The sequence below is a fragment of the Mesoplodon mirus genome, assembly GCF_964341445.2.
Source record: "Mesoplodon mirus genome assembly, chromosome: 5".
Taxonomy (NCBI): Eukaryota; Metazoa; Chordata; class Mammalia; order Artiodactyla; family Ziphiidae; genus Mesoplodon; species Mesoplodon mirus.
In genome coordinates this window covers 156,199,644-156,224,761 of record NC_138980.1, presented here as the reverse complement: position 1 = coordinate 156,224,761, position 25,118 = coordinate 156,199,644, and the positions used below count along the sequence as shown (strand labels likewise).

At 40.3% G+C, this 25,118-nt stretch overlaps 1 protein-coding gene across 3 annotated transcripts in view; it reads right to left on the bottom strand.

Annotated features, from left to right (window-relative positions):
* Nucleotides 1-23,907, bottom strand: part of C1QTNF3 (C1q and TNF related 3) — a 29,697-nt gene extending 5,790 nt beyond the window's left edge. The window contains exons 1-4 of one of the 3 annotated variants that reach the window (XM_082620325.1): nt 23,442-23,907; nt 12,974-13,085; nt 10,721-10,875; nt 6,174-6,303 (exon numbers count right to left, since the gene is read on the bottom strand). In XM_082620325.1, the coding sequence (XP_082476451.1) occupies nt 6,174-6,303; nt 10,721-10,875; nt 12,974-13,085; nt 23,442-23,705 (661 nt within the window). In that variant the 5' untranslated portion in view covers nt 23,706-23,907. Of the gene's footprint in view, nt 1-6,173; nt 6,304-10,720; nt 10,876-12,973; nt 13,086-23,402 lie in introns of all 3 variants that reach the window. The other 2 variants (XM_082620324.1, XM_082620326.1) reach the window with 2 other exon arrangements.
* Between the last annotated feature and the right edge of the window lie 1,211 nt (nt 23,908-25,118).

The following is a 25,118-nucleotide window of genomic DNA, read 5'->3' as shown; positions in this document are numbered from 1 at the left end:
GGCAGATAGAAATTAGAGACTCAAAAAAGTAATTTATATGTGTGCAGTTTTTCACATTTTACAAAACTTCTTACTACATGCACACACAACAATTTTCAATGCCTCAAGAAGATAAAGTGGGAATCAAAACGACAGAAAAAGGGACTTCCCTGGTGGTGCAGTGGTGAAGAATCAGCCTGCTAATGCAGGGGACACAGGTTTGAGCCCTGGTCCAGGAAGATCCCACATGCCACAGAGCAACTAAGCCACAACTACTGAAGCCCGCCCGCCTAGAGCCCGTGGTCCGCAACAAGAGTAGCCACTGCAATGAGAAGCCCACATGCTGCAACTAGAGAAAGCCTGTGTACAGCAACGAAGACCCAATGCAGCCAAAAATAAAATATAATAATAATAATAATAAAATGACAGAAAAAGATAGTACTTTTCCTGGAAAAAATGATGTCTATTATAAAAAATAGATGCAGAAGCATTTTAGAAAGACTAAGAAACCAAATGGTGAATAAATGAAATGACTATAGAGTTGGAAATATAATATAAAAGTGAATCTATATTATATCCACAGGTGGGTTTGCTCTGCGAGGGAAGGTACTAAAACCAGAGATAATACATTTGAACTCTGTTTTTCAGGTCTTTGTGCTACATAACTGTAAAATTCAGCCTTCTCTGTCCCATCACTCCCAGAGTTAAGAAGTATGAAAAGGGGGCTTCCCAGGTGGCGCAGTGGTTGAGAGTCTGCCTGCCGATGCAGGGGACACGGGTTCGTGCCCTGGTCCAGGAAGATCCTACATGCCGCGGAGCGGCTGGGCCCGTGAGCCATGGCTGCGAAGGTTGAGCATCCAGAGCCTGTGCTCCGTGACGGGAGAGGCCATGGCAGTGAGAGGCCCGCATACCGCAAAAAAAAAAAAAAAAAAAAAAAAGTATGAAAAGTTCATTTTATAATCTATTGGATGAGGTTTAAACAGTAAAGTGGGAGTCAAATGATGGTTGTTATTGTCTGAATTATGTCCAGCCCAAGAGAATTCTAAAAAACAACTAAATCCTTGAGCTTCAATTATAAAGCCATTAAAAGCAATGGAAGCATTCATTGGGCATATCTACGCACCTATGTAATTTGTGGCACAGACAGTGTGTAACAAAATAGTTATAGGAAAATTATAACATAAGCCTTCAGAGCAGAAAGTCACATAAGAAGATTTAAAGCTGATTGAAGCATGATGAAAGATTGCTTCTATCACTTCATATGCCAGTTCATTTCTGACTTCAGCTGGGTAGAAAAATAAATCAAGGCACACATTAAAAGCATTTGTGACAGGACTTCCCTGGTGTCACTGTGGTTAAGAATCTGCCTGCCAATGCAGGGGACACGGATTTGAGCCCTGGTCTGGGAAGATCCCACATGACGTGGAGCAACTAAGCCCATGTGCCACAACTACTGAGCCTGCGCTCTAGAGCCTATGAGCCACAACTACTGAGCCCACGTGCCACAGTCACCGAAACCTGCACACCTAGAGCCCGTGATCTGCAGCAAAGAGAAGCCACCTCAATGAGAAGCCTGTGCACTGCAATGAAGAGTAGCCCCCGCTCGCTGCAACTAGAGAAAGCCCTCACGTAGCAACACAACTAATAAATTTGAAAAAAAAAAAAGCATTTGTGACAAATCTAACATGGCCACTGCACCCATCAGAATTTTCTTTTTTTTCCTTCTCAATACCATATACAGAGACAAGGAAAATTGACAGCAAACACCAAAAAAGTATCCATTCTCTGCAAAACTAGGAGACTGAAAAAAAAATCAATAAACTTAAAATATCAGTTAAGTGCTGTCACATGTCACTGACAGCAGGCAGAGTCACGGGGAGTCAACATAGAGGGCAGGGAGTTTTGAGGAAGCCAAATGGCAGCAGATCTCAAACAGTGCCCAGAAAAATGCACTCCCTGATGCAGAAGGGCCACTCTGAAATACAGATGCTGAAAAGAAGCTCCTGTGAGCAGGGCTGAGATAAAGCAAAAGTTATGTTTGGGGAGAAAGTGTGGAAAGCCATCCTGCAGTGGCGGATCTCAGAATCTGCCAGCAAATATAAGGCTCCTAAAGGCAAAGGAACTGGCGAGTGCAAGGCTGGTTTCAGAAGTTTTCCTAGACCCAGTGCAGTCTGGGGAGACAGAGAAGTGTGGCCACACAGAGAAAACACACAGAGCGGCTGTAGTTAAAAGAAGTAACAGGGCTTCCCTGGCGGTCCAGTGGTTAAGACTCTTGTGCTTCCACTGCAGGAGCGCAGGTTCGATCCCTGGTAGGGGAAGTAAGATCTGGCAAGCCCTGTGGGGCAATCAAAAAAGAAGTGTAGAGTACTTGCTTCGGCAACACATATACTAAAATTGTAATGATACAGAGATTAGCATGGCCCGTGTGCAAGGATGACATGCAAATTTGTGAAGATTCCATATTTTAAAAAAAAGAAAAGGAAGAAAGAAAACAAAGAAATGGGGAGTCCCCCAGCAGCAAAGTAGGAACCACCAAGCCACCAAGTCTGGAGGTGTGCTGGGGTCCCTCCCCTTCCCCAAGAAACTACTGCATAGAGCTGATCTAAGAAAATTCTTCAACCACCAGTTAATTTTAGAAAGTAGAAAAGAACAAAAATTACTCACCAAGAAGAAATGTTCTCATGTGGTAGATGAAAAATGTAAGCAAAGATTCCATCATGGGTTTGAAATATATTAATGAAGCAAATTCCTCTATGAAAGAACATTGTAAAACAGAATGCAGAAACCCATGGTAGAAATGACCAGACAAGAGGAGGAACTGAAAACCACTAATGTAAAACACAGAAAACATTAAAAAAAAAAAAAAAGTATCACAGAAACAAGACAGAAGAAATTGGAAGAAGCAAAAAGGATAATTAAGCCCTAGAAGATGCAATTTTAAGCATATGCAGGATAGAAATGGAAAAAGCAAACAACATGAAATGGAAGTAAAGAGCACCAAAAGATTAGAGAAAATAATACATACAGAAGACAGACTAAGAAAAGTTAAAAACAAAACAAATAAAGTGTACTTGGAGTTGTTAAAAAAATTAACCAGTGGTGTACTAAGGTGCAGGGGGAGGGGTCAGGGGGATGCTTGTGAGCGGTCCACCCCCCAGGGGAGGAGTATTTTATCTCTGACATGTTTAGAACTGCTGGTCTATGATGCTAATAAAAAAATCTAGCTAACTTTAATTGGCTTTATTACAGTTTTTAAATATTCTATGGACAATATATCCCGTTTGCCTAATTTCCTAACACAAGTCAGACGGCTCCCAATGCCACCTCACCTTAGTACAACGAGAAGAAAAAACTTAATTTATGTTTTAAAATATAATTCAAAGAAGCTTTCCCAGACAAAAAGAAGGCTTACACACACATATTGAAAGGACACAGGAGGAAAATTTGACCCAGAATGATTAACACTTCTTCTAGAAAACTCACTGGACTTTGAAGATAGAGAAAGAATTCTTTGGGAAGTCAAGCAGAAAGATTGTCACTTATAAGACGAAAAAACTCAGACTTATGTCGAGTTCTCCAGACCAAATGCCAGAAAACAGGACCAAAAAAAAAAAAAAAAAAGTAAGCCAAGGTTTTTATTTGCAGCCAAGTTTATAACAGTTTAGAGCATGTAAAGTCTCAGGGAATACTGATGGCATAAGTTTTCTTGAGAAAATTAAAGGATAAAGTTTAACTAATAAAGAGATGTCTGGGAGACTGGCAAAATGACTAGTGGTGAACATTGAATATATTTAACTGCAAGATAAGTCCAAATCATAGGAGGGGATAATGCTGACAAACTAAAATGTAATTGTTTTATACCTTGACAGTGTATAAATGATTCAACCACCAAAAGTTAAAAATTAAGAAAGAGAGAAGGTGGGAGACAGGATAAGCTCATTGATTGGCTTATTTGTAATATTTTATATATATATATATATATATATATATATATATATATATATAACATGTATATATATAAAACACTATCCAAAAGAAAGCTGGGGAAGCTATAATATATTAAACATAGGAGACTTCAGAAATATTATCAAGGATAAAGAGAAACATTATATAATGATAAAGGGTCAATTCACCAATAGTCTAAATGTCTTTTAACTCATGAGTGGATAAACAAACTGATACATCCATTCAACGGAATACTACATAGCAAGAAAAAGGAAAACACTATTGATTCATACATAGACATGTGTAAACGTTAAATGAATTTTGCTAAGAGACACTGTATATATTGTACAATTCCATTTATAAGACATTTTGGAATTCTAAGGTTGGAAAACCGATCAATCATTGTCAGGGGTTGGAGTACACAGGGGTTGACTACCAAGGGATAGCACAAGGGAATTTGGGGGTTGAAAGAACTGTTCCATTTGATACTATGGTGGTGGAGATACATCTCTATGCACTCGTCAAAACCCATAGAGCTGTACACCACAAAGAATAAATTTTGCTCCTTGCAGAGTTTTAAAAACTCAACTAGAATATGAGAAACTCAAGATGAGATTATGACAAATGAATCTAACTGTATTACAAATGAATGAAGTAACAGAACTGAAGGGCATGGGGGATAAAGATGATCTAAGGGCTTTTAAAGACAGTGTTTTGACTGGATGGTAAAAATTAAAAAATTGGACACAAACATTACACCCTAGTTGGTAACTTTGTTTCTCATGGCACACGGGTTTGCAATTTTTTAACTACTTTATTTGTATACTAAGGTTCAACAAATAAGTAAATATATTATAGATTAAGAGAGCCAGGGTTCACATTGTCAAAGAAACAAGTTACAAATAAATAAAGAGGATGCTAGGATGAACTCAGTGGTGCTGGATTTGAGTCAGATGTATCAGAATGAACTCATGTTTTTTCGTTTGTCTTTTAACACACAATATAGATAGATAGATTGTATCAGAATGAACTCGGTTTTTTGTTTGTTTTTTAACACACAACATAGATAGATCGATAGATAGATGATAGTAGGAAAATAAATACAGATATGTATGTATGCATGATTAGTATACATGTGTATTTCCTAACTCTGTCCATTGACAGGACCCAGGAGCAGTGACCTCCTAATAGGGATGAGTACATTTAGCACCCAAGTTTTGGTTTCTAAATACTACTCTCCAATGAAAGGAACCAGGATACTTGGGAAAATGGGTATTTCCAGAGCTAGGACAGGGGAAAATGCAATATGAGCTTGAAGCAGCTTGTGGCACTAGAAAGTAAGAAAGTTGTTGGGGACTGAATAATGGCCCCCATGTGTGCTCATGAGCAAAAATCCCCAAGATCCGTGACTGTTACCTTATATGGCAAAAGAGATTTTTCAGGTGTGATTCAATTCAAGGTTTTGAGATGGGGAGGTTATCCTGGATTATCCAGGTGGGCCCAGGGTAATCACTCTGTCTGTATAAAAGAGTCAAGGAGGTCAGAATCTGAGAAGACAAAGTGATGGGACAGTGGACGCAGAGATTGAGGTGATGTGGCCAATAGGCAGGTAATGGTGACAGCCTCTAAAAGTTGGAAGAGGCAAGGCCCTAGAGCTCTCCAGAGGAACCAGCACTGCCCATAACTGGACTTTAGCCCAGTTGGACTGATTTTGAAGTACTGACCTCCAGAACCGTTACAGAATAATTATGTGTTGTTTTAAGCCTAGCTTGTAGTAATTTGTTACAGCAGCGATAGGAAATGAATACAGAAGTACTCAAAAAAAAATTTTTTTTAATGTTTTTAAAATATGATAGATACGGCCTTCCTTGGGGTGGTGGCAAAGGAGAGGGGATGAACTCAGTTATGACACATTTAAACTGTGAGAATAAGGGCTTTTCAAGGCAGAGGTAACTATGCCCTTAAGGTTTATTTGGTTAGTTTGAATGAGTTAATAATCTAAGTAGCCCATGGTCGTCATCATTTTTAAAAAAAAAAAATATATATATATATATATATATATATATATATATATATATATATATATATATATATATGTTTTAACCAGAATCACAAAGAACTCTTAATTCCCTTAGGGTCTTTCTTTGTTCCCTCCCCCTTCCTTCCCTCCACCCTCCCTCCCCCACCTCCTTCCTCCTTTCTCTTGGTTGCTTAATTGATTAATCCAGTCATTTATTTTTATCTCTCACCTGATACTGGGGCCCCAAATCTACCGGTCATGACATCGAAGAAATTTCCGATGTTGGTTTCGACACTGCTGAAGATAATCCCACTGTTCTGATTGCTGAAGTGAGTTGCCAGAGAAGCCATGAATGCAATCTAAGCAAAGAGTTAGTGGTTAATTAAAAGGCAATTTATCTTAGAGAAATAAGGTTTCGATACAAGTAAGTTTATTTCACCAATATTTGTGACAGCAAGATTGGAAATAATTTAAACATTAATCTATAGAGAAAAATTAAATAAATCATGGTGATTTCTAACATTTTTATGTTATGCATCATTAAAAGTATATATCAACAGTTCTGAGCATGTGTTTCAATGAACATTAGACTTTAAAGTGCTTTCTGAGATATTAAAATTCTATTATCAAATAATACTGGAAAATTTGGATGAAATCTACATATAGCTATTAAATGCCCATTAGCATATACTAAAGGATCCGAAAAGTCCTGCAGCCAACTTTTTAACTTTGTTTGCCCTGTGTTATTTTCTCCATAAAAGACATCTGTGATATTATGATTTATAATAAATATATATTTAGTATTCGCCCCCAGTTCTGGCAGAGAACTCCTAAAATCCTCAGAATTTCCTAAGTGTTGAGGGCAATCAAGGTGTCTTTTATTATGTTAATGAGGTAACTTTGGAAAAGCCCCTCGGGAGGGTCTGGTTGTTTGTGGAGCCAACCACGTGATTAGAGAGCTTTGAACTGTCAGTCCTCCCCCATCCCCCCTCCCAGTCCCTGCCCCCAAACCTCCGCAGAGGAGAGATAGGGACTGGACAGAGAATCAGTCACCAATGGCTAGTGATTTAATTACTCTTGCCTAAGTAATGAAGCCTCCATAAAACCCCAAAGGACAAGTTTTGGAGAGTTTCCCAGTTGGTGAACGCATGGAGATTTGGGGAGAGTGGCGCTCTCAGATAGGGAGTGGAAGCTCAGTTCCCTTTCCCCATACCTTGCCGTATGCATCTCTTCCATCTGGTTGTCCTTCAGTTACATCCTTTTATAATAACTTGGTGAGCAAGTAAGTAAACTGTTTCTCTGAGTGCTTCTGTGAGCCGCTTTAGTAAATTAATCAAACCCAAGGAGGGGGTCATTGGAAGACAGAAGCACAGGTGATAACCTGAACTTGGATTGGCTCCTAAAGTGGGGGAAGGGTGGGGCAGTCTCGAAGGACTGAGCTCATAAGTGTCAGAAGTGAGCTGAATTGTAGGACACCCAGCTGGTATCCGAGAATTGCTTGGTGGTGTGGGAATAGCCCACACTCGGAAATGGTACCACCATTGAAGAGTCACATTTGAAAGTCAATGCCAGTCCCCTGTCCAAATGAGTCATTGAAACTGAGTGCGAATTAGATCAATAAATTCTTTAACTTGCTGGGATTATCCATCTTGAATGAACGGAAGATTTAAGGGAGAGGGGTGAGAGAGGAGAGAGCAAATAATTTGAAGTTCTGGAAGACTTGGGGTATGGACAGGGAGGCAGGCCTGGGAGAATCAACACAGAAAGGATTGGGGCAGTCAGAAGGACTGTGTGAGGGCACTGGACACAGAAGGATGAAGAAAGGGTGACACTGAAGGAAGAGATTTAGAAATGGGGACGAAGGGGCCGGAAGTCACCCTCCGTTACAAACTGCCCAGGACCAATCTTGTCTCCACTTTAATGCCTCCTTCAAGACATGGGAAAGTAATTCTCCCTAAAGACAGTAATGTGGTTTTAGGGTTAAAAAGCTGATGGAGCAAATGTAATAATTGCCCAGGTGTTCTCCATTAAACTGGCTACTACAAGGCCCCTTGACTAGGATATAACCATTCACAGATTTGGGTTCGTTTCTAGCTTTGAGAACCATCCATCTTATTAGGTACCTATAACCTGGGTGATGGCATCTGTCTCCTTTTCTTTGTAAATTTATACTGGCACACAGACCGCAGGTTGCTAAAATTATTAAACAGAGGTCATTAAAAAGTTACGAAAAAAAAAAGACGTTATGAAACCACAAAAGCAGGTTGAGTAACACACAGGATCTCTTAGTTTACCCTTAAAATAACTTGATTCCCCCCAAAATGATGGAATTTATCCAAGGTCAAATGACTACCACATGTGCCCAAACAAAGGGTAAAGGTTTCCCCCACTGATATTTCAGATAGAGTTGCTGTACCTTATAGTTCTTTAAAGTTTCTCGTGTTATAGTATTGTCCATGAAAATATTAATCAATAATCAAAGAAAGAAATTGGAAAATTTTATTAGAGCGAACCTGAGGATTATAACCCAGGGGAAAATCTTTCAGAAAGCTCTGAGGACCGTTCTGAAGAGGTGTGGGGATAGGGGGAGAAACCAGTATATATGTGATTTTGGTGAAGGGGTACATGCAGTCAAGCACACATCTTGGTAGAAGGTTACTGCTACTCACAAGGGACAGATATCTTAGTCAATGGTTTCAGTGCTTTTCTAAGTAATGGTAAGATGCCAGAAACTAGGTTCATAAATTTCTCTCCTGAAAAGATTTAACTGTCTGAGGGCCAGTGCTGTCAGTTTTCCCAGAGCACAAAATGCCTCATCCTGATCTTCTCCCTGAATTCCTTTCACAGTGTATTGTAGGTCAGCGACTGCAGTGGTAATGACTTGGTTCTTATAGAACTGGATGGTGGGCAACATTCTTTATTTTACAATCCCTTTTGTTCTTAATTTCAACCAAGGTTTGGGAGGCATTTTGTGACCAGTTTGTCCCACTGCACTAGGAATGCTCATTCCCAGGTCAGGTGAGGATTTCCTTGACAGGACACTCCATGTGCTATTCCTGGACCAGACCCAGTTAACAGTAGCCAAAAGCCTCTGGACCACCTGTGTTACCAGTCTGTTACAGTCCAGGAAATGGCTCCCTCTTGTTGCTTCTTCCCATATCCAGAGTTACACTATTACAATCATTGATCTTACAGAACTATATATTTGGTCAATTGTTTCAAGTCCCCTAGTCATCATTATTTTTATTGGAAGCTCAGTCACACACTGGTAATGAAAGAAAAAATAATCTTATAAAATAGGCAGAACACAAGTAATATAGCTAGTAACATTAACAAGGTTGTAAGTAAGTAATGTTATCTTCTAAGGAGTTACATGTCTGACGTCAAAAGAAGAGAAATTGATCTTTATGGTTGAGCAGTTATTTCTGCCATTGGTGAGGTCTGGTTAATGCATAATGCAGATGCACATTGCACACTAGAGGGGAGGGAGGAGGCCAAAATGGGCAGAGAAAAAATTACGTTTAAATTTTTCTTGTCTTGCCTTAAAATATGAATTTTATTCCATCAGTATGTTCTCTCAGTTACTTAATTTTAATCACTAGTTACTGTTTCAGGAACACATACCAGCCAGAAACAAGCAATAAAAAAATGCTAGTTTTCAATGTTGATAGGAGTCCCTTGGAAGAATCCATCTTAAAAATATTAGCCAAATAAATAAATAAGTAACCCAGACTTAGTAATTTTCTTGGTGTGACCTAATCTCACATCTCACATTTGCAACTTTTAGTTGTTACCGACAACAAGAATTTTGAAGATCACTTAAAAGAGAAATAAAGAACAGATAAATGGTGGACTTCCCTGGTGGCTCAGTGGTTAAGAATCTGCATGCCAGTGCAGGGGACATGGGTTCGGTCCCTGGTCTGGGAAGATCCCACATGCCACAGAGCAACTAAGCCCGTGCGCCACAACTACTGTGCCTGTGCTCTAGAGCTTGGGAGCCATGACTACTGAAGCTCGTGAGCCTAGAGCCTGTGCTCCACAACAAGAGAAGCCCCCGCAGCATAGCAAAGAGTAGCCCCCACTCTCTGTAACTAGAGAAAGCCCACGCACAGCAATGAAGACCCAACACAGCCAAAAATAAATAAATGAATTTATATATAAAAAAAGAACAGATAAATGGGTAGTGGGCTTGAGATAAAACGTCCAATGATAGCCTCATAAATGAATTAAAAAAACTTTAAGCTGAAATGAATATGGTCTCATGACACAAAATAAAATGCCTCCAGTAATAAAGAAGATACTGATAAGAAAAGCTTTAATAAAAATTCATGCCACGAAATCTGATTTGATAGAATTACTTATATATTAATATCCATATATGTAAGTTAAATATGCAAATGTAACAAAATTGATAAATAAATGGAATGGTCAACTATCTACTTAATAATATTTTATGCATCTAAAAGTTTACATATTCGAGTCTCCAAAAACCTTTTTATTGAACACAGATCCTCATTTGGAAAATGGAGATTAGCTGATGTTCAGGGTTGCTTTGTAATTTGGTCTAATGAGGGTGTTGAATTTCACCCTTCGTACATTTCTCCCTAAGAATGATTTCAAAGCACTTTGACAGCATAGGTCTTCTGCAAACACCCTGTGGTGGAGATGAACAAATTGAGACAGGTTTACACAACACTGAGGATGAGGAAGCACTCAAGCCTTCTGATTCCTGGACCCTGAGTGAGGGTCATCTGGAGACATGCCAAGACGATTTACCTGCAGTTCTGGTGGGATCCCCGGGAAGCCCTTCTCTCCTTTGGGGCCATGCTGCCCACGCTCCCCCCGTGGCCCCAGATCACCTTTGTCTCCTTTCTCTCCTTTGGCCCCTTCGTGGCCAGTGGCTCCGTTATTGCCATTGTTTCCATGGTTTCCTTAAACAACCAGACATCATCACATGAGAAAGCCCAGTCACTCATACTCACCATCTATTTTTATGCAAATGTAGCTCCTTTCTTCAAAAATGCACAAACTTAATTGTAAAAGGGGACCATTTGAAACAAGCTCTAACACAGCCATGGTGACATCATTGGATAGGCTCGCTTTTAAATGGGACACTGAAAACAGCCTTAGATACTCTTAAGGCTCCAGGCTCCAAAGCCTGTTTTTCCTATAAAGCAAGACTTGGATGAAAAATTGCATAGAGACATTATAAAGCATCCTTTATAGTAGCAAAGATTTGAAACCACCTAAATGTCCATCAATACTGAAAGGGCTAAATTAAAAAATGGTACATCCCAGTAAATGATGTTATATAGTCACAAAAAAAGAATGCTGAAGAAAAATATTTAATAGCATGATATTTTTAGATAAAAAAGGTTATGAATCAATCAATAGTGATAGCATGATACTATGTATATGTGTACATATATATATATAATATAATATAAAATATGTACATGTTTTACCCTAAGGGGAAAAAGACTAGAACAAATTACATAAAAATATTTTGCAGTGGTTTATCTTTTTCTAAGTGGATGAAGCACAAATGATTTTTGTGTCATTCTATACACTTTTCTGCATTTTTGAAATTTTCTACAAAGAACATGAACCACTTTCATAACTGGAGGAAAAGTAAAATCATTGATAAAAAATTATAACAGTAATCTTGAAAGCAAGACTTGGATAATGATTTCAACTCTTCACTTCACTTTGCTAAAAGATAATTTCTACACCTCTCCCTTTATTTTTATATTTGTTGAATTCCAGGCCCTTTTGTTGTTTATTCTGTGTGCTACCTTTGGTCAGGTTTCATACTGAAGCTTGCAATTCTTCCAGATTAATGAACTTTGACTGGGTTTACAAGTTAACGTGCTAATGACAAAATTGATCCTGATGGGAAGCACGTAGCCAAGGCCAGCCTGTTCTGTGACCTCAGAAGAGTTTAGACCTAAGAAGATTTTAGAGGGCTCTGAAAGTCCCCTACCCGTGATCACTGTACTGGCTGCCTGCTGTCCTTGATGTTCAGTGGCATAGATTCCAAGCTACTGATCATAAAGTCTAACAGAGCACTTTCTCATTCTAAATTTGGTTTCATTTGACAAGCCACTCAAAAGTATGAAGAAAAATTAAACCTTATTTATTAAATATTAACATCAATGGGAGTAAGTCAGAGAAGAGCAAGCAGACATTTGCCAAGCCCTGAGAAAATGTTCTATCCCCAGGAATTGACCTGGAGACAAGAAAGTCAGTTAAACCCCCAGATAGATTTGGAGGTCCTGGGACAGAGGGCACCTGGGCTGCCCTTTCCTTGGCTGACCCAGGAGACTAGCAAGTTCCCCAAATGATCCATGTCTGGGGTGCCACTCAATAGTAGAGATGGCTGAACAGTGGGTCTAGAGGGACCCAGTGGAGCTCTAGAGCATGCCCCGTGCCACCATATGGTGCTGGAGCCCAAAAATGTCCCCATGAGTCCAAGAGAGGCATGAAGGTCAACTGAGAGACAGCTGAGCGTGGAAGGACCTGGGGGTTAAGGGAAGAAAAACTCAGCTAGACCTAGAATCAGACAGAAAGATGTGTAGCTCAGTCAAAGAGACTGTGAAGTTGACTATAACCCAGACCAGCAAGCTCTCCTCCCCACTCTCACTTCCCAAATCCCCTGAAGACTAGATCTAGTGCGCTGTATGGAGCACACGGTGGCAGAAACACTGAAACAAGAGTATAAACTTGTTCAGCTCCAGTGGTTCCAGACTCCACACTGGGGAAGGGCCTCCTGGCCTATAAGCTGGGGCCCCAGCATGCCTAATGCCTGTGGGATTCTACAAGCAGTATGGATAATAAATACTATAGTTTATACAGTTCCACCTCATTAACTCAGTAAGCCCAGTTCCCCACCCAACTCTCTTTTGGGTTTTCCATGCATAAGCTTTGGATCACACACAAGTGATCCCAGCTTACTGAGCTTCACCCCTGGCTCCTGTTTCGGCACAGTCTGCAATTAGACTGGAAACAACGCATCTCTCTCATCCTTACCTGGAATGCCAGGGAGACCAGGAGGTCCAGGGGGGCCTTGGTAGCCTCGAAAGCTGTAGTCTCCATGACAACACTTGCTGCAGTCTGGGGGCAGTCCTCCAGTTTGTGGAGACTTTGAAAAAATACACAGAGAAGCTTCAGAGAAAGGTACATATGAGTAACTAGAACTTTTGAGCTTCCTCTGGCCACAGCCCCTAGGTAAGCTTAATTCCAAGCAGCCTATGACAACATCAGAAAAGAAAGTGTGGGGTGACTTATGTCATCTTATGTCAATGGCAAAGGAGTCAGGGAGTAGCTAAGGTGAGGTGATGATCAGAAGGCAAAGGAAACGGGAGAGTCACTAGAAGAACAGGCTCTTTGGAAAGTGTGAGTGGAAGTGGAGGATTGGGGCTGTGTTTCTGGGAAGTATGTTCCTGCGGCTACAGGAAAAGAGAAAGCTCCTTCAGAAAGAGAAAGCTCCCTTTCTTTTCCAACTGTCAGTAGTCTCAGATGTAGCTATATTGAGTAGATGACCCTCAAATGATAAAAATTACCAACCTCAAATATAGTTATTAAGTCTATCTATATTCATGATACTGGGTAAAGAGTTCTTAGAAATTCTGAATTGTATCACAACACATATAAATTACCTTAGAAAATTAAGGAAAGAAAGTAGTCATTAGTCCAATAAATTCTTATTAATTATCTACATCCTGAAACAACTTTAACTCCCTTTTTTTAAACTTCCACCTTTAACATGCTGTTCATTTCATATTCCACTTGAAAATTTAAAGTGATTAACGCATTATTTGAACTGAGATTTCATGAGTACTTAATGGATATTAAATGTATTCAAATATGACACTGATTTTAACGCTTCTTTCTTTTTTTTTTAAATGCTTCTTTATTCAATGATAAATTTCTAAATAACTTGTGCTTACTGTCAAGGAGCTAGAGATTTGGCAGAAGTTGAATGGCAGAAGAGTTAGAGTTGCCCATAAAATTTGGAGTCCTCTCTAAATTGGCAAATTTTTTAAAAAATTAATTTATTTATTTACTTTTGGCTGCGTTGGGGTCTTCGTTGCTGCGCACGGACTCTCTCTAGTTGCAGCGAGCGGGGTCTGCTCTTCATTGCGGTGCACGGGTTTCTCATTGCGGTGGCTTCTCTTGTTGTGGAGCACGGACTCTAGGCATGTGGGCTTCAGTAGTTGTGGCTCACCGGCTTAGTTGCTCCGTGGTATGTGGGATCTTCCCGGACCAGGGATCGAACCCGTGTCCCCTGCATTGGCAGGTGGATTCTTAACCACTGTGCCACCAGGGAAGTCCCTTAAACTGGCAACTTTTTTTTTTACATCTTTATTGGAGTATAATTGCTTAACAATGGTGTGTTAGTTTCTGCTTTATAACAAAATGAATCAGTTATACATATACATATGTTCCCATATCCCCTCCCTCTTGTGTCTCCCTCCCACCCTCCCTATCCCACCCCTCCAGGCGGTCACAAAGCACCCGAGCTGATCTCCCTGTGCTATGCGGCTGCTTCCCACTAGCTATCTACCTTACATTTGGTAGTGTACATATGTCCATGCCACTCTCTCGCTTTGTCACAGCTTACCCTTCCCCCTCCCCATATCCTCAAGTCCATTCTCTAGTAGATCTGTGTCTTTATTCCTGTCTTACCCCTAGGTTCTTCATGACATTTTTTTTTCTTCTTAAATTCCATATATATGTGTTAGCATACGGTATTTGTCTTTCTCTTTCTGACTTACTTCACTCTGTATGACAAACTCTAGGTCTATCCACCTCATTACAAATAGCTCAATTTCATTTCTTTTTATGGCTGAGTAATATTCCATTGTATATATGTGCCACATCTTCTTTATCCATTCATCCGATGATGGACACTTAGGTTGTTTCCATCTCTGGGCTATTGTAAATAGGGCTGCAATGAACATTTTGGTACATGACTCTTTTTGAATTATATTTTTCTCAGGGTATATGCCCAGTAGTGGGATTGCTGGGTCATATGGTAGTTCTATTTGTAGTTTTTTAAGGAACCTCCATACTGTTCTCCATAGTGGCTGTACCAATTCACATTCCCACCAGCAGTGCAAGAGGGTTCCCTTTTCTCCACACCCTCTCCAGCATTTATTGTTTCTAGATTTTTTGATGATGGCCATTCTGACTGGTGTGAGATGATATCTCATTGTAGTTTTGATTTGCATTTCTCTAATGATTAAGGATTTTGAGCATTCTTTCATGTGTTTGTTGGCAGTCTGCATATCTTCTGTGGAGAAATGTCTAGGTCTTCTGCCCATTTTTGGATTGGGTTGTTTGTTTTTTTGTTATTGAGCTGCATGAGCTGCTTGTAAATTTTGGAGATTAATCTTTTGTCAGTTGCTTCATTTGCAAATATTTTCTCCCATTCTGAGGGTTGTCTTTTCGTCTTGTTTATGGATTCCTTTGCTGTGCAAAAGCTTTTAAGTTTCATTAGGTCCCATGTGTTTATTTTTGTCTTTATTTCCATTTCTCTAGGAGGTGGATCAAAAAGGATCTTGCTGTGATTTATGTCATAGAGTGTTCTGCCTATGTTTTCCTCTAAGAGTTTGATAGTTTCTGGCCTTACATTTAGGTCTTTAATCCATTTTGAACTTATTTTTGTGTATGGTGTTAGGGAGTGATCTAATCTCATACTTTTACATGTCCCTGTCCAGTTTTCCCAGCACCACTTATTGAAGAGGCTGTCCTTTCTCCACTATACATTCCTGCCTCCTTTATCAAAGATAAGGTGACCATATATGCGTGGGTTTATCTCTGGGCTTTCTATCCTGTTCCATTGATCTATATTTCTGTTTTTGTGCAAGTACCACACTGTCTTGATTACTGTAGCTTTGTAGTATAGTCTGAAGTAAGGGAGGCTGATTCCTCCAGCTCCATTTTTCGTTCTCAAGATTGCTTTGGCTATTCGGGGTCTTTTGTGTTTCCATACAAATTGTGAAATTTTTTGTTCTAGTTCTGTGCAAAATGCCAGCGGTAGTTTGATAGGGATTGCATTGAATCTGTAGATTGCTTTGGGTAGTAGAGTCATTTTCACAATGTTGATTCTTCCAATCCAAGAACATGGTATATCTCTCCATCTACTTGTATCATCTTTAATCTCTTTCATCAGTGTCTTATAATTTTCTGCATACAGGTCTTTTTTCTCCTTAGGTAGGTTTATTCCTAGATATTTTATTCTTTTTGTTGCATTGGTAAATGGGAGTGTTTTCTTGATTTCACTTTCAGTTTTTTCATCATTAGTATATAGGAATGCCAGAGATTTCTGTGCATTAATTTTGTATCCTGCTACTTTACCAGATTCATTGATTAGCTCTAGTAGTTTTCTGGTAGCATCTTTAGGATTCTCTATGTATAGTATCATGTCATCTGCAAACTGTGACAGCTTTACTTCTTCTTTTCCGATTTGGATTCCTTTTATTTCCTTTTCTCCTCTGACTGCTGTGGCTAAAACTTCCAAAACTATGTTGAATAAGAGTGGTAAGAGTGGGCAACCTTGTCTTGTTCCTGATCTTAGTGGAAATGGTTTCAGTTTTTCACCATTGAGGCCGATTTTGGCTGTGGGTTTGTTATATATGGCCTTTATTATGTTGAGGAAAGTTCCCTCTATGCTTACTTTCTGCAGGGTTTTTATCATAACTGGGTGTTGAATTTTGTCAAAAGCTTTCTCTGCCTGTATTGAGATGATCATATGGTTTTTCTCCTTCAATTTGTTAATATGGTGTATCACGTTGATTGATTTGTGTATATTGAAGAATCCTTGCATTCCTGGAATAAACCCCACTTGATCACGGTGTATGATCCTTTTAATGTGCTGTTGGATTCTGTTTGCTAGTATTTTATTGAGGATTTTTGCATCTATGTTCATCAGTGATATTGGCCTGTAGTTTTCTTTCTTTGTGACATCCTTGTCTGGTTTTGGTATCAAGGTGATGGTGGCCTCGTAGAATGAGTTTGGGAGTGTTCCTCCCTCTGCTATATTTTGGAAGAGTTTGAGAAGGATAAGTGTTAGCTCTTCTCTAAATATTTGATAGAATTTGCCTGTGAAGCCATCTGGTCCTGGGCTTTTGTTTGTTGGAAGATTTTTAACCACAGTTTCAATTTCAGTGCTTGTGATTGGTCTGTTCATAGTTTCTATTTGGTCCTGGTTAGGTCTTCGCAGGTTGTGCATTTCTAAGAATTTGTCCATTTCTTCCAGGTTGTCCATTTTATTGGCATAGAGTTGCTTGTAGTAATCTCTCATGATCCTTTGTATTTCTGCACTGTCAGTTGTTACTTCTCCTTTTTCATTTCTAATTCTATTCATCTGAGTCTTCTCCCTTTTTTTATTGATGAGTCTGGCTAATGGTTTATCAATTTTGTTTATCTTCTCAAAGAACCAGCTTTTAGTTTTATTGATCTTTGCTATCATTTCCTTCATTTCTTTTTCATTTATTTCTGATCTGATTTTTATGATTTCTTTCCTTCTGCTAACTTTGGGGTGTTTTTGTTCTTCTTTCTCTAATTGCTTTAGGTGCAAGGTTAGATTGTTTATTCGAGATGTTTCCTGTTTCTTAAGGTGGGATTGTATTGCTATAAACTTCCCTCTTAGAACTGTTTTTGCTGCATCCCATAGGTTTTGGGTCGTCGTGTCTCCATTGTCTTTTGTTTCTAGGTAGTTTTTGATTTCCTCTTTGATTTCTTCAGTGATCACTTCGTTATTAAGTAGTGTATTGTTTAGCCTCCATGTGTTTGTATTTTTTACAGATCTTTTCCTATAATTGATATCTAGTCTCATAGTGTTGTGGTTGGAAAAGATACTTGATACAATTTCAATTTTCTTAAATTTACCAAGGCTTGATTTATGACCCAAGATATGATCTATCCTGGAGAATGTTCCATGAGCACTTGAGAAAAATGTGTTTTCTGTTGTTTTTGGATGGAATGTCCTATAAATATCAATTAAGTCCATCTTGTTTAATGTATAATTTAAAGCTTGTGTTTCCTTATTTATTTTCATTTTGGATGATCTGTCCATTGGTGAAAGTGGGGTGTTAAAGTCCCCTACTATGAATGTGTTACTGTTGATTTCCCCTTTTATGTCTGTTAGTATTTGCCTTATGTATTGAGGTGCTCCTATGTTGGGTGCATAAATATTTACAATTGTTATATCTTCTTCTTGGATCAATCCCTTGATCATTATGTAGTGTCCTTCTTTGACTCTTCTAGTAGTCTTTATTTTAAAGTCTATTTTGTCTGATTTGAGAATTGCTACTCCAGCTTTCTTTTGATTTCCATTTGCATGGAATATCTTTTTCCATCCCCTTACTTTCAATCTGTATGTGTCTCTAGGTCTGAAGTGGGTCTTTTGTAGACAGCATATATATGGGTCTTGTTTTTGTATCCATTCACCCAATCTGTGTCTTTTGGTGGGAGCATTTAGTCCATTTACATTTAAGGTAATTATTGAGATGTATGTTCCTCTTCCCATTTCCTTAATTGCTTTGGGTTCGTTATTGTAGGTCTTTTCCTTCTGTTGTGTTTCTTGCCTAGAGAAGTTCCTTTAGCATTTGTTGTAAAGCTGGTTTGGTGGTGCTGAACTCTCTCAGCTTTTGCTTGTCTGTAAAGGTTTTAATCTCTCCATCAAATCTGAATGAGATCCTTGCTGGGTAGAGTAATTCTGGTTGCAGGTTTTTCTCCTTCATCACTTTAAATATGTCCTGCTAGTCCCTTCTGGCTTGCAGAGTTTCTGCTGAAAGATCAGCTGTTAACCTTATGGGGATTCCCTTGTGTGTTATTTGTTGTTTTTCCCTTGCTGCTTTTAATATTAAACTGGCAACTTTTAATGATAGCTTACAAAAGACTCATAGAAACTTTCCTCAACACCAATTAAAATTCAAAAGTTTTTTGAAAATAGCATAGTGTTGCTAATGAATTCATTTTTTAAAAGGAAAGGATGGGGTGAGAGAGGAAGGATGAAAAGAGAGAGAAAGGGAGAAAGGGAGGGAGGAAGAAGTCATTCAAAATTGAAGTTTTCTCTATCATTAGAAATCCAAACAGAACAATGGATCAAGGCTTCACACTGCTGCACCTCTAGACTTTTATAGCACAGGAAACTCTACTCAATACTCTGTCATGACCATGGAAAGGAATCTAAAAAAGAGTGGGTATATGTATATGTACAACTGATTCACTTTGCTGTACAGCAGAAACTAACACAACATTGTAAATCAACTATACTCCAATAAAATTTATTTAAACAATTAAATTAAATTAAAACAAACAAACAAAAAATAAGCTTAGGCTTTTTTCCTTACTCTCATTCCTTTTTCCTACAGGTGCCTACCTAGCTATTAAGAAAAAAATGCAGAACAGCATCTGTAGTCCAAGCAATTGCCTGCAGTGGCTCAGGGCTCAATCTCAAGTTTTCAGTAGGTAGGATTTGGAGCAATCTCCTAGTCTAGTCTTCTGTACCCCAGACCCAACCTTGGACAGGTATGGGAGTCTATGAAAACTTTTTATAAAACTGGCAGAGGAAAAGAAAATCAGTGAAAGCAATTGGTCTGAGAAAGGGGATTTCAGACACTTGGAAAGTCAGACACCACAGCACCACCCCACCTTCTAATCCAAAAATGTAATCTGAGAAGTAGGTATTCTGTAATTTCCTGGTATGATTTTGCTAATATGAAATACAGCTGTTTAAGCTCCAAGGAATCCTAAGCTCTGCCAATAACAAATTTTGGGGAAGGAGAAGGGTGGGGAGGGAGGGAAAGTACTGAAGTGGAACCATTTGTTTAAAAATAGAATTGAAAAACTGAGATGCTAAGAATGTCAGAAAAAGAAGTGAACTGGAACCAGAACTCCCATCATAGGTCTGTGTGACTTTTATGAAGTCACTTTCCCCCGACATCATTTTTCTTGTCCACTAAATTAGAGGTTAGGGTAAAGATGGTCATGAATTTTCTTTCCAGCTCTATAATGCAAACAAGGATATTAAAGTCTTTTCCAAAGCCTCAAATGGTGACTTAGAAAGATGTTGTTTTGAAATCTAGTGTCTGGGTATGAGGCGTTAGCGCCTCATAGAGATGGAGTGCATACCCAACCACTTTGAGAGCATAGCGCTGCCGCCAAAACAGGGAGAGACTTCTGGTCATTAAGTGGGCCCCTTCCTGAGAACTGTCCTGTGACATTTCACAACATGGTCCTCCCTCTGGCTTGGTCTTTCAGGGTTCAGTCAAATGGAACCATGTTCATGAGCCTTAGAACAAGTTGGACAGGATGTGTTCATGGAGAAGTTTTCTCCCAGGTAAGGGAAAATGACTTTCTAGATAGTTCTCTATATCACTCTCTTAAGTTTATCAACTCCTTTCCCCAAATTAGGTCAAATTTGAACACCAAGTTCATACAAATGGACAGCATGGGAGGAAGAAAGTCCCTAAGACAAGTTCCATCCATTTTGTAGATGGAGGCCTAGGGGCAGCTACTGAGAATGAAGCTCTACTATTGGGAAATGACTCGAGGAAAGACAGTCCACAGCTCCTTCCTTAACTTAAGGAAGAGGGAAGAGAAAGAAGGTGAAGGGAAGTGGAAGCGGGAGAGATAGGTGTCCAGGAAGAGAGGGCAGCTGGATAAAGGTGAACAATAAAGAGCTACAGAGAAGAAAATGCCAGGAAAAGAGAATGCAGGTCTGCTCAGCCCACCTCTACACATCTCCGCACAAACACTATGGCCAGAGTCATCTTTCTAGAACACACACTTGATCACCTCACTGCCCTGCTATGCACAAACAAACAAACAAACAAAATTTTGCTGGCAAAATAAGGTCTAAGCTTCTTCACCGGCCAACGGAATCCATCAGGTGGCACTAAAATCACTGGTGTCTTCCTCCTATAGCCCAGCTCTCCAGCCACGCCCACTCCTCAAGCCTCTCTCAAGGCTCTTGCTGTGGCGCATATTTGTTTATTTTATTTTTTCCGGGGATGCCCACCCTTTCGTCTCATCTTTGGAGATCTGACTCAGCGGCCACCACCATTCTGACCCTTTTCCCCCAACAGTCTTTTGTGCCTTTACTTTGTTTATCACATGGTACTTAATTACCTGTTGATTTATCCCCACTAGAGCCCTTCAGCATTGTTCAGAGAGAGAAGCTTGAGTGCATTTATCCCCATCCTAAAGCATGACTCATAGTAGAAGCACACAAAATAATTGGGAGAGGGATGAATGAGGGAAAAGGGGGATTAAAAGAAAAGAAGCAGTGGGGGAAGTGAGGCAAGAGGGAAGAACACAGAACAATCCTAAATTCAATGTGGGTCTCCATACCCACTGGCAAAGAGTTGTACTGAAACCTCTAGAATATCAGTGGCTAAATCTCCTCACTATCTCCTGTTGGGGGCTGGTTTGCAAATACTTCAGGAACCCAAGGGAGTTGGAAAGCCTCCCCGGCTTAAAAAAAAGAAAACCCAGAAAGTGGCTTCTTTTCCCCCTCATCTGATTTCAACATGCTAGTTGCCTAGAGGCACTAGAAGGTGGGGTGGAATAGAAATGTAACTTGGATTTCAGTGGCCTGTCAAGAATTGGTGACCCACGACAGCCTACATCTGCCTTCTGCTGCCTCTGGGGGCTCACATGCCATGACCAGGAAGGATCCAGCAAAGAGCCCATTTTTTGAAGTGGAAAGTCCAGATCAAGGCTTGGACAAAAGCACAAATATCTTTATCACTGAGAAAAACACAAATGAGTATTATTCACTCTTCAGCCAAAAGATTGTCAGATGAAAGACCAATCTCTAAAAGCGGCTTTCAAAAAGCAGGATTGGATTTAGAGGTTATCATTTCTTCCACGGCTCTGCAAAGGAGCAATTTTTTCTTGACCAGGCCCCACAGAATAGTTTGGCAACTGCATTTGTGGTCAAGTTAGAAGTCCCAGGTTTGTCCCAGATCTACAGCTGCTTCTGCCTGTGATCTTGGTCTGATCACACTACCAGTCTCAACGCAAACTTTCAATCTGTGGTCAGAGGGGTTTAGATTTCAGCTGCATGGACTTTGTCAGGGCCTATTCAACGCATAGAAGCAGTCAATTCTTGTACTAAAACTTATTTGTTCAAAGATCGTATAAGGGGGCTTCCCTGGTGGTGCAGTGGTTAAGAATCCTCCTGCCAATGCAGGGGACATGGGTTTGAGCCCTGGTCCGGGAAGATCCCACATGTCGCAGAGCAACTAAGCTTGTGTGCCACAACTACTGAGCCTGCGCTCTAGAGCCCAAGAGCGACAACTACTGAGTCCACACGCCTAGAGCTGGTGCTCTGCAAGAAGAGAAGCCACTGCAATGAGAAGCCTGCGCACTGCAACAAAGAGTAGCCCCCGCTTGCCGTAACTAGAGAAAGCCCGCGTGCAGCAATGAAGACCCAATGCAGACAAAAATAAACAAATAAAATAAATGTTTAATAAATAAAAAACAAAGATAATATAATTCAGAATAACTCTCCTTGCCCCTCATCTGATTTCAACATGCTTGATACCTAGAAGGCAAATCAAAATCTGCTTCTTCCTTATGTTGTACACTTGAAGCTAACATAATGTTATAAGTCAATTATACCTCAATTAAAATTTTTTTAATTAAAAAAATAATAAAGACATATTTGAAAACCTGTTTCTTCCTCTTCTTCATGTTTTCAATTAAAATGAGTCTCATCAATTTTCCATTCACTACACTGAAACCTTAACCCACTCCCGTACTACCCTGAAAGAGTTAAAGGTGCTTCCTTAGATGCTGTGCTTATACTCAGCATCGTTCACAAGTCCTCTGTGATTATCAGGCATTTCATACAACAGAATCAAGTCTGCGTTTTAAACACAGTGTGTTTTTGTTTTAACTCTTTGGTCCTTTTTTAAACAGAGTGAACGTAGAGACTTAGCAACCTAGAGGGCTATAAATCAAATAACCAAGCATGGCATGAAATGTCACAGTAAACTCGCAAATCAAATGAAAAACTCAAAGGGCAGCTTCTCTCTGCTGGGAAGAATTAACAAAGTCCAGCTTAGGATCTGCAGATGATTATCTCTAATGATCTATCTGCAAAGGTCAGATCTGCAAAGGTCAGCTCTCTTCCTTTCCACATCAACAGAGCAAGAAAGAAACCAAATCACAGCAGAGCAGGGCTGGCTGTCCCTGTTCCCCTTTCTGATGGGGCAGCTGTGGTCTCTCTTTATCTCAGTCCATCAGTGCTACCTCTGCTGATTTTCTAACACAGACCAGCCTCGCCCCTAGTATCCCACAGCAACCCAGACAGAGACCCACAAGCAGCTCAGCCAACTTCTAGAAAGCATCGATCCTAAGAATCATAGCTGAAAAAAGAGCAAAAACAACACAACTCATTAAGCTTTGACAGTAACCCTTAAAAGAGAATTCCGAGTACCTGGCCCCAGAATGGGGTGATCTGGGCTAGGTCATCTACCTCGGGGTGCGGTAGCTCATCTGGTCTCAGGGGTTTTAGGTCTGTAGAAGTGTTATTATCCACAGTCCCAGTTTTAGGATGGCTCCGCTCTCTCACTTTCTCCCTCTTGGAGCCGCTACGGCCAGTCTGATGATGGCTTTGCACTATTCTCGCCACCACTTTATTAGCTCTTCCGCTCACCTCCATGTATTCATCTTGACACAGGCAAAAAGGGAGGAAAAGCAAAGCCAGCAGGTGCCAACAGACGAGCTGCCTTCCGAGCATGATTCTCAACAGAGCCACAGAGCCTCCCGGAGAAGACGGCTAGGGCTCCGGCTGCCGTGGTCTCTTCGGGCAAGTGCCAAGGCTGCAGATGAGACTTGCAGCCGGCCAGGCGGTTTTATACTTCGGTATGTAATAAATAAGGCTGCAGGCCAGAGGGAGAGCGGTGCTCCTCCGCGGGCAGAATGGCCCCCATTCATTACTTTCCCACATCACAGGCAAAACGATTTGGGTGACAGCTCCCAGTTGGTGGGGTTCATAAACGTCACACCTTGGCACGTTTTTTGTTAAAGTGTGAAGAAAACATGCACAACCAGCTGGAAACAGGCAGCATGTGTCCAGTGGTTTGCTTTTGCTATTAGACATGGAAAGGCTGTGCCTTTGCAGTCTAAGATGCCTTTTGGAAAAACCTCCTCCCGGGCTTGCCAGGAAATTCGGGCTTAACTGAATCAGTTCCGTCTGAAATGGCAGTGGGAATGTGTTCAGGGCCATCAAGAGAGCTCTGCACTCTTATTGTACAGTTAGTATTTCCCCACTATAGCCGCCACTTAAAGGAACTCATTTCTGCCTCTGGCACTGGCAACAGAAGGTAGCTGGGTGACTCCAGAGCGCTGAGCTGGATTCAGGTGCAGAGCCTCTGGGTTTAGCAAAAGCATTTCCCCATCCTAGGTTTCATTTCCTTTTCCCTGGAGTTCCCAAAAGCCAAAGTTAGATCAAAGTGGACCAAGTCGCTTTATTGCCAGATGAAGATATGACATCCTGCTTCATATTAAAAGAAGGTTGTCTGTCTCTGGCTCCTCTTCCTTCTGACATATTCTTGATTAAATTGAAGAAATCGAGGGACTTCCCTGGTGGCGCAGTGGTTAAGAATCCGCCTGTTAATGCAGGGGACACGGGTTCGAGCCCTGACCCGGGAAGATCCCACATGCTGCAGAGCAACTAAGCCCGTGCGCCATGACTACTGAGCCTGCGCTCTAGAGCTCACGAGCCACAACCACTGAAGCCCACATGCCACAACTACTGAAGCCCCTGCGCCTAGAGCCCCTGCTCTGCAACAAGAGAAGCCACCGAAGTGAGAAGACGGTGCACTGCAACAGAGTAGCCCCCGCTCCCCGCAGCTAGAGAAAGCCTGTTGCACAGCAACGAAGACCCAACACAGCCAAAAATAAATAAATAAATTTATATATAAAAAAAGATGAATCAGGTTTTTAAAAAAATAAATGAAAAATAAATAAAATTGAAGAATTGGAAAACATCAAACCAAACAATCTCCCTCAAGTAGATCAGGATAGAAAGAACTATCATTTCCTTTAGGATACTTGCTACATTTTTAAGAATTCAGCCAAAGAGAAAATGGACATTCCTAACCTCTTAGTGATAATAAAGAGAACTTATATAGCTTTGTCATTAAAAATC